Source organism: Vicugna pacos, chromosome X (assembly GCF_048564905.1).
Source record: "Vicugna pacos chromosome X, VicPac4, whole genome shotgun sequence".
Classification (NCBI taxonomy): Eukaryota; Metazoa; Chordata; class Mammalia; order Artiodactyla; family Camelidae; genus Vicugna; species Vicugna pacos.
This window is the reverse complement of record NC_133023.1, coordinates 105,398,777-105,408,667: the sequence shown is the minus strand read 5'-3', so window position 1 is coordinate 105,408,667 and position 9,891 is coordinate 105,398,777. Positions and strand designations below refer to the sequence as shown.

Genomic DNA, 9,891 nt, shown 5'->3' with positions numbered 1-9,891 from the left:
CAGATAAACAACAATGTCCTAATGTATAGCACAGGGAACTATATCCCATATCTTGTAATAACCTTTAATGAAAAAGAATATGAAAATGAATATATGTATATATATGCATGACTGGGACATTATGCTGTACAGCAGAAATTGACCCATTGTAACTGACTATACTTCAATAAAAATAAATAAATAAAAAGAAAGTACTCTGACAAGATTTAGAAAAAACTGTTCCATTGTCAAAAATGTGCATGATTGCAAATTATTTGAAGGGCTGTCCCAGGAAGAGATTATTCTACTTCATGCCAGAAGGCAGTGCTGAGCTATTCAATGGGAATGCAATAGAGGTAGAATTCAGTTTGTTGTGATGCTCTGGGACTTTGGGATAATAGAACACCATGTGGCCACGAGGTCGCAGAGAAGGTTAAACGCAGGCATGTCTGAGGAAGAACCTTGCGAGGCATCTCAAATACTTATAGTCAAGATATACTTGATCTTTTAAGAGTCCTATTTAGATTTCTAAATGGTTCATTTTAGCTTACTACTGTAACTACTTAGCATTCTTGGGCTGCATGTAGGTAAATGACATAATTTCCAATTGGCAGTATTTGAAGAATTTTAATAATTCTTCCCTAAAGAGACATCGAGTGTGGCTTATTTCAACTAGGCTTTCACTCTCCCTTAATGTCAACTGCTGTGTCCTCCACCCAGAGTCTCGCATGTGTGCACCCCAGTGATTTCGTGAAAGCGACTCTTACTTTCATAGAGACAGCTGTGGCTTAAAACACACATTGTTCATGTACTTAAGCGTCCAACATTGTTGGGATTTGGGGAGAGCCATGTACAAGATTGCTAGTAAGATAAAGAGCATATGAAGTAGATCCAGGAAAAGAAAATAAGATAGGCAAACTGCACGTTTAGGACGCACACACAGTTACAGCCCTGGAACCAGAGCGCTATGTTTAGTTAATGTATTTATTACAGCAGGTCTTTAGTCATCATTGCCATGAAAATTTTTTCATGAAATTTCACAACACCCTTTAAGCTATTAGTATGAGCTTTTTTTTTCTTTTTATGGAGTGACACTTTGTTAATTTATGAAATATTTACAGCGTTTACAAAAAGCAAGAGAGTGTCTAATAAAATTTCTTATACATACAAAATTTATACATTATGCTACTGCATTTGAGATGTCTTATTTGGTAGACCTTTAAGCTATGACATAAAATAATTTACAAAGATATATTTAATCTCTCTTAATTCATTGAAAACAAAACCATATTAGCTATAAATAGTCCTTTACAAATCACTGTAAAACACATTAATTGTTTTAACTCTAGCCTCAACTTTTACAAATATACTTACTAAATGAATTAGTTCTGATATCAAATAGAACTGCATCTGAAATTTCAAAAAAAAAAAAACCTGAAAAAGCAAACCGCTGGGTACTTCAAGTAAAAATTTGTAAAACCAGTTTTTATGCACGCCTCGGGGGAGGGTATCCCACGCCATTTTGAAATTCATAAACACAAGTTTCAAGAGTACGCTCAACAAATGTACATCTGCGGCTTTTATTTCAAAGGATGATGCTCTAGCAACAGTTCATGCATCCAAGATGGTCAACCCTACACTTTGGCAGATAAGCTGGTTTGACTAGAGCAGCGTTTGCGAAAACATTCACTTAAGCAGCAAAATGCAACTGACATCTTTAAACAGTGCTGTCTAAGGGGTTTCCACCACCTTAAAAATAGGCCAGAATTTTCGGCAAGCTCATGAAAGAGTTTAGAAAACAGAACTGGCAATGTTTAAAAAAAAATCAAATCATATTTAACTGGGCCCTATCAGGTTTTTTTTAATATAAAAATATGCTTCTCTTGGAAATTAAGGGAAAATACTTCATATTCCAAATTTCAAAATAAGGGAAAACTCTTCTGCACAGCTATTTCTCCTTAAGTCACCACTCATGATGGTATAAAATTTGGCAATTATTTAAACACCTTGCTTTTGGATAATATCTCGGAAGGTGAGCTCAGATTGGTTTTGGCAGTAACACACATCTTTCACGTTTCGCTTTGTTTTAGATAATCCAGAGCAAACATTATAAGCAGTTTGAGGAAAATCCATTTCATAAACATATACATTCTCCCCTTTAAAAGGTTAACAGTGTCATTGTTCCAATTAAGCCCAGAAAATACATATTGTATACGTAGTATCTCTGAAGAGGTAAATCAGATTTAAATATTTATCTTTCAAAAACTGCTTTTGGAAGGTGTCGGGATTTTCCAAAACCCCATCTCAGCTCCTTTCTTCCGACTGCCATGCAGACACTGTCATTTTCTTGCAATCTGTATTCTAGAAGGCACATATTCAAGAGTTTAAGATTAGGTTAGTTCAAGTTCTACATGGAAGCAGATAGTTTCACCTACTTTGTACAGAGGCCCCAAATGAAAGTCAACTATTTCCTTTATTCAGAACTCTAACTTGGGGCCAGGTGGCCTCTCAGAAGTGAGTTTGTACGTGGGGCATCATTTGTGAAGGACCAGAGGGGGAGGCTGAGGGATCGCACAGCTTGGCAGAGTTGGCGAGCTGCAGTTCCTCAAGTCGCTTTATGTATTCGTCACGCAGGGCCAAGAGTTCCATGTAACGCTGCTCCACAGGATTTGGCTGCTGGAAAGAAGCATAAATGTCAGTTACCGCTTTCCGCCACCGAGATGCGCCTGCGCCACACTTCTGCGGCGGCGGCTGCTTTCTGAACAAATTCTCTTGTGGTGAGTAACGTACATCATTTCCTCCAACGCTGCAAAATTTACAATCCAGAAAAGCACAAAGATTAATCAAATACCCAGCTATCTGCCACCAAAAAACGACTCACGCACACACTTCCTCACACATGCGTCACCAGCTTTTTAAAATGCATCAACCCAAGCAGAGCGCCAGTCCCCTGTGTCACCCATCCCCACCCATCCCCCCACTGCTCTCTTTTGCTCCCAGAGCCAACAGCTCTTCTCAGGTTAGTGTGCATCCTTCCTTCCCATGCAGCTTTGTGACACTTTGCCTCTAAGTGAATATCCAGAAACAAAATAAATGCTTATTCTCTACTTTGTGAAAATTTCCATCAATCGTTGTATTTTGTATTTATCAATTGACATTTTGATCTGACACTGTGTTTCTGAATTTGGTTGCAGTTGAGCACTGTTGAATGAATAAAGCACAACTGATCTATCCATTCCCACACCGACGGATAACTCGTGATGTCCACTCTTCCCCACTGTTATACACGAAGCTGTACCATCTTTGGACACTTCTCTTCATGCATGTATGTGAATGTTTCTTGGAGGAATTTTCCTTGGGGTGGGGGGAAGAATTGCTGGAGAGGACAGTATGGGCTTCTCAACTTTACTCGATGCTGCCCGATTATTCTCTGAGATGGTGATGTGACCTTATGCTCCAACTAGTGTGTCTGGAAGTTCCTCTTCCTCCACATCCTTCCCACAACTTGGCAACATAAGAGGAATTATTAAAATTTTTTTTTGCCAATTTGATGAGTATAACATAGTATCTCATGGTGGTTTTAGTTTGCATTGCTCTGCCTTTGCACATCTTTTCATGTGCTATTGTCCATGTTTTTTTAATTGAAGTATAGTCAGTTACAATTTATCAATTTCTGGTGTGCAGCATAATGTTTCAGTCATACATATACATACATATATTCATTTTCATATTCTTTTTCACTATAGCTTACTACAAGATACTGAATACAATTCCCTGTGCTATACAGAAGAAATCTGTTTTTTGTTGTCCATATTAATGCATAGCTGAAAGCAGTGGCTCTGACACCTGCCTGCCTCGGTGTGAATCTCCAGTCTGCCGCTTAACAGCTGTGTGACAACTCTCTGGGTGCCTCCATTTCCCTATCTGTCAAATGGGAATAAAAGCAGCCCAGACCACAGGGTTGTTGTGAGAGTGAAGTTACTCCATATAGTCTGTTTTGGTACAATACTCATTTCTTTGATTGATAAATGGGGGTGGGGGGAGGGGACACTGGAACAGAATGCGATTCTCCCCGGGATGCTAGTTGACCTGGAGATTGTCATACTAAGTAAAGTAAGCCAGAAAGAGAAAGAAAAATACCATTATGATATCACTCATGGAAATCTTAAAAAATGATACAAACGAACCTATTTACAAAACAGAAACAGACTCAGACATAGAAAATAAACTTATTGTTACCAGGTAAGAAAGGTGAAGAGAAGGAGGGATATATTGGGAGTTTGGGATTAGCAGATACACACTACTATATATAAAATAGATAAACAGCAAGGTCCTACTGTACAGCACAGGGAACTTACTCAGTATCTTATAACAGCCTATAACGAAAAAGCATATGAAAAGGAATATATATATATGTACAACTGAATCACTGTGCTGTACACCAGAAATTAACACATTGTAAACCCACTATACTTCAATTTAAAAAATTTAAAAACTGTTTAAACTTTTGCACTGAGATATAAATTACATACAAAAATGTGAAAGATCTTTGAAACATGTTCAGCTCAATGAATCCTTGCATACATGCACACTAAGGTAATTACCACCCAGGTCAAGATACACAACAGAACAGACCCTAGACTCCCTCGTCAGCACGTTAAAGTTCTGAAGTGATCAAGGGCAAGCTTCTAGAAAGCTTGAGCAACATATGAAGACATTAAGAAAAAGGCCGAAAGTCTACAAAAGTGCCTTCCTTTACTGCTAGTGGCTTCTAGAGCTGACCTGCTTTCCACTGCATTCAGCTATCTGTGGAAGCTGCAAGTACCAACAAGGAAGCTGGGAAGACACTACACTGATGAAGAAGGCTACCGCCAGGATCTGATTTTTAATGCTCAGGAGAAGGGTCTGTATCAGAAGCAGAAGCCCTCTGAGGCCTGCATCTCAGAGGAGGGAGCACGAGCTCCAGGCTGGAAGCCTGTGTATTAGTTTCCTGTGGCGGCCATAAGAAACTGACCTCAACTTGATGGCTTAAAACAACAGAAATTATTTTCTCCCAGTTTGCAGGGCAGATGCCCGAAATCAGGCAGCCAGCAGGGCCACGGTCCCTCTGCAGGCTCTGGGGGAAGAGCCTTCCTTGCTTCTTCCAGCTTCTGGTAGCTCTAGGCTTCCCTGGCTTGTGGCTGTATCAGTTTCAACCAGCCTCTGCTTTTACATGGTCTTCTCCTACCTACGGGTCTGTCTCTCAAATCTTCCCCTCTTTTCTCTTATAAGGACACCTGTCATTGGATTTAGGGCCTGCTCTAAATCCAGGAGGCTCTCATCTTGAGATCCTTAATTACATCTGTAAAGACCCTTTTTCCAAACAAGGTCACATTCAAATGTTCCAAGTGGACATGTCTTTTGGGGACCACCATTCAATTTGGAGGCCAGATGCAGCAAATGCTGCAGAGATGTGACTGTCACAAAGGCATGCGGGTCTGGAGAGGTCTCTTCCTGCCTCTTAACCCCATCCTTCTTGTAAGTCCCTGTTATTTTACTATATGACTTTGCAGAATATTAGGTTGTTTTTTTTTCCCAAAATGCATCTTGGCATTCACAGGAATGTTTGGTAGAGTGCCTGACACTCAGTAAGAGCCAGGCACTGCCTGTGAATATCCTTTGTCCATTATTCTCTGCATGTACTCAACTGAGGGCCACTCACTGTTCTGGGAGCTCAGGACCCATCCATGAACAAAGGTGACTCAGACTCCCATCTTTATGGCGCTGATCTTCCAGCAGGGGGAGACAGACAATGAAAACAAAAATCCTGTGAGTTCCAAAGGATGTGGAAGGTGATGGAGACTAGGAAACAGTGGAGTGAGAGGGGCAGGGCCTGCTGGGGCACCAGTGACACTTCAAACAGGGTGTTGGGGTGACCGTGCATGCTCAAGAGATGCCTCTTGGGGGAAGGCTTGAGGGTGGGGGGAGGGAACCAAGCAGACATTTGAGTGTCTTGAGGCTGAGCAAGGAGCTCAGTATGGCCGAAGCAGGGTGAGGAGGCCAGGAGGTCAGAGAGGTCAGGCATGGGACAGGGGCCCCAGGCATCAGAGGCCACTGTCCAGACTTGGGCTTTGACCCTGGTGAGGTGAGCAGCTCCCTGGACAGTGCTGAGTAGAGAAGTGATGGGATCTGGGGGGTACATTTTCCAAGGACCACTTCAGCTGCCAGGTTGAGAACAGACTGGAAGGAAGCAAGATTAGAATCAGGGAGTCCAGCTAGCAGGTCCTGCAGCAGCACCAGGGTGGCGGCGGGGGACTAGGGGGAAGTGCTCAGAGGCTGTACGGCTTTCTGAAGGCCAAGCCCCGCAGGCGCTCCCTGCCAGCCTTGGATGAGGGGTGTGACAGAGAAGGGAGGCAAGGATGACTCTGTCTAGAAAGTGGCAGCTCATCTATAGCGACCAGAGTGGGTCTGTGGTTCTCTGGAGGGATAACTGAGGCACACAGGCAGATGTTTGCTGGGGATGGATATGTTCACAAGACTGCGGGACTAGTTTCATGGGTATAGACATGTGTCAAAACCTATCACACCGCACACTTGGAACACGTGCAGATGATTATGTGTCAATTATACTTCAAAAAAGCTTTTTTTTAAAGTGAGGAGAAAAAGGATGAGTCTAAGGCTTCTGGCTAGGGTGTCTAGGATGGAGGTGCTGAGCACCGAGATGAGGAAAATGGCGGGTGAAGCGGGTCTGGGGAGCATGTAAGTTGCTGCGCCAGGACCACTTGCCATTATCCATTTACCATCAACAGTCCACTCCTCTCCCCCACGTCACCTTCTCACCCCACAAACTCCACAGCGACACATATGTTTCTGGGCTCTATTCTGCTGCAAATAAGTCCTGACATAGAGCAGTACAACTGCTTCTTTGATGCTCTCTTCCAAAATTGTCTTGGCTATTTTTAACCCCCCCTTTTCCATATGACAATTAGAATCAGTTTGTCATTGTACTAGCGGATGCCCTTTAGACAAGAAAAAGATATCAAAGGTAAAACAATCATTTTTGCAGATGACAAGGCTAGAGAGTTAGAAAACTATCAGGCATAAAAAGAGAATTCAGTCTAGTAACGGGTATAAAATATGTAGAAGTAATTAAGACAGACAAAGCCAATGTAGATGGCAAGATAGAAGGAAAGAGTCCATTTTAGCTAATCAAAGGACAGAAGAACAAGAGATGAAATTCGTAGTCAAGTGACTAGAAATACTACACCTCGACACCTGACTTGGGAAATGAGGTATGAAGTAAGGAGCGCACCCGCTCAGCACAGAACAGGAGATGGGTGGTCGGCTAGCCGTGCGAGTACTTAAGGCTTCCAACAATTCTCATATTCATATTGCTTTCTAACTTTTCTACCAGAAAAGACTTAAATCCGACACGGGTCACCCGGGGACTTTCTGGCTGCTCCCATTCTCATCCTGGAGTGACCACCAAGCAACACGCGAGCTGCCCGGGGCAACCCTGGTTAACAGCTCCGTGGAGCGCAGTGCATCTCAAAGTGTGAGATTCACCAGCAGCCGAAGGTCCCATTCAGGTTTCCGTGCCTTAATTATACTTTTGCTTTCAGCTTGAGCAATTTCCTTATATGACATCAAAGTACTCAATATGCTGATTCGTAGCTTGCCAAATGTAAGCACTGGTCTTTCTGTCAACTCTGAGCTTTTATGTCATAGCAAGGGCTGGTGGCTTCTGCTCTGAAAAAGCACACTAGCCCTGCCTTCTTCTAGGTGAGCAGCTCATCATGCTTCTGGATCTCTCAACACTCACAGCTTACCATAGTGTTGTGAATGCTAGAGAGACGCACCTGGTAATTGCCTGTATACCAACTGGGCCACACAACTGAATAACAGTTTCAGTGATTAAGTAGATTCTTTTAGGTTCACATGATGTAACTGGAAAAGTCTTATGTGACTGGATTGTGATCTATCTCTATATGAAATAATGTTCTGCATAAGGTCTTTCAGGAAACTTACTGCACTTAATTCACACTTCCATTACCACGTTTCTCCCCAAGCACTGTAATCATTGGCTTCAGTTCCTGGGTTCCCCTAGTGGGCAGAGACCACCTCTTCTTCATCCCTGTGTCCCCTCCTCCCCCAGTGACTGACACGCGGGAACGTTCAGTATTCGGCAGACGAATATAAAAGCACTAAGGGACATAAAGACATGTGTGGGACTCTTGACGTTCAGAAGCAACTGTATAGAAAGGGTAAGTTATTTCCTTTGAGTAAATTTCACAGATCATAATACCAACCAATTGCTATCTTAAAATAAAAACCTCAACCAAAGACTGCATTCCCCGCCAGCCCAGTTCCATTCTGCTAAGGTCTGGGAGAAGCAGGGGGAGAGACACATCATGGTTCGTTCTGCTGGTGATGTCCCTGAAAACTTGACTTGTCACACAATTATCATTCTCTTTGCATATCAGAAATGAATTGCTCTTCTAAATGCCTTGAATTTCAAGAATTTCTCCAAGTACAAATGGGTTAGAGGAGATTACAGAACCTGTACAGAAACTATCAACACTTTCTAATCAATGTTTTTTTTAAAGCCATGATAAAGGTGGGTGGGTATAACTATGTGGTAGAGCTTGTGCTTAACATGCATGAGGTCTTGGGGTCAATCCCCAGTATCTCCTTTGAAGTAAATAAAAAATAAATAAATAAACCTAATTACCCTGCAAAGAAAAAAGCTTAAAGAAAAAAAAGAATGAAATAAACGTTGAAAAAAGAAAGCAAAAAAAGTCATAATAAATACTGAAAAGGCAAAATTTATAGGACAAACAGTATTCACCTATACAGCATTTTTTACTTAGAAAAGGTATGCGTCCTCTGCGACAGTAGTTAGAACCATACAAAAATTCCCATTTCCTCTTTACTTGATATTCCAAAAGGCTGGAGCTACCGCTAAATAAATTTCCTCCATGTGGGAAATTCTCAAATCCCAAAGGAAGCAAGTGACAGTTCTCAAACCCTGTAATCTGTCACTTTCCAGAAGATTACACATTTCAACCATTACTAAATTGTGAAAGGATTTCCTGCAAGCAGCAGAGACCTTGAAACGAACCAGAGTGCCAGCATGAGCCGGGCATTTCCCCAGCGGGAAGACAGAGCCCATGGGGGGGCGGCCAGCTGCCGGAGTGGAATCAACAACCCGAGGGGCAGACCGCAGCCGCGGGGCCCTGCTGCCGCTGACTATTTGCAGCGGGATTAAAGCTGCTGCTTACGCAAGACTGGCCAGGGAGAACAGGTAGTCGCCCATCTTCACAAAGAGCAATCACAAATACTGAATATGGCGCTGAGCACAAATCACTCAATGGAGGTACTTCTGAGCCCTGACGAACAGACTGTCCTTTTCTTCTGATCTTGGATGGAGCGGGGGTGGGAAAATGGAACGCCTGAGTGTGCTTTTCATCAAATGTGGAGTCTTTCACTTCAAAAACCACTGTTTCCATTTTTGACTGATAAATGGCCAATTGACTGCACCATCCTTTGACAGATCAATTATCTTTATTTTAGAAGTAAAGACCTTCAGGAAAAAGCACTCTGATGTTAGCTGACCCAGTACATGCACCTGAACCAGACAGTAGAAAATGTCTCTCTCTTCCTTGAAGGATCATCTAAGTCTTGTCACTGGAAAGAATTTTTTTACGATGCATAACGACTTCTAGTGATTCAAGGAAATCCCTGACTACCAAAATGCAGAGCTTTGAATTAGTTTACATTTCAGTTAAAAAAAAATGTTACCATTCATGTTGGCAGAAAAATATAAGTTTAACACCCCTCAAAATAAAAGGTGTAGTAATTAAAAACAATTTTTAAGTAAGGTTGTGTTTAAAAGCAAGTGTACATTTTTAGTCTGATAGTTCTCCTTTTGTA

General features: G+C 42.0%; 1 protein-coding gene across 2 annotated transcripts in view; it reads right to left on the bottom strand.

Annotated features, from left to right (window-relative positions):
* Nucleotides 1–945: 945 nt before the first annotated feature.
* The window catches only part of MTM1 (myotubularin 1), a 95,165-nt gene continuing 86,219 nt past the window's right edge, over nt 946–9,891 (bottom strand). Inside the window, exon 15 of one of the 2 annotated variants that reach the window (XM_072956120.1) lies at nt 946–2,655. In XM_072956120.1, the coding sequence (XP_072812221.1) occupies nt 2,488–2,655 (168 nt within the window). In that variant the 3' untranslated portion in view covers nt 946–2,487. The remainder of the gene's footprint in view (nt 2,656–9,891) is intronic. The other variant, XM_072956121.1, reaches the window with a different exon arrangement.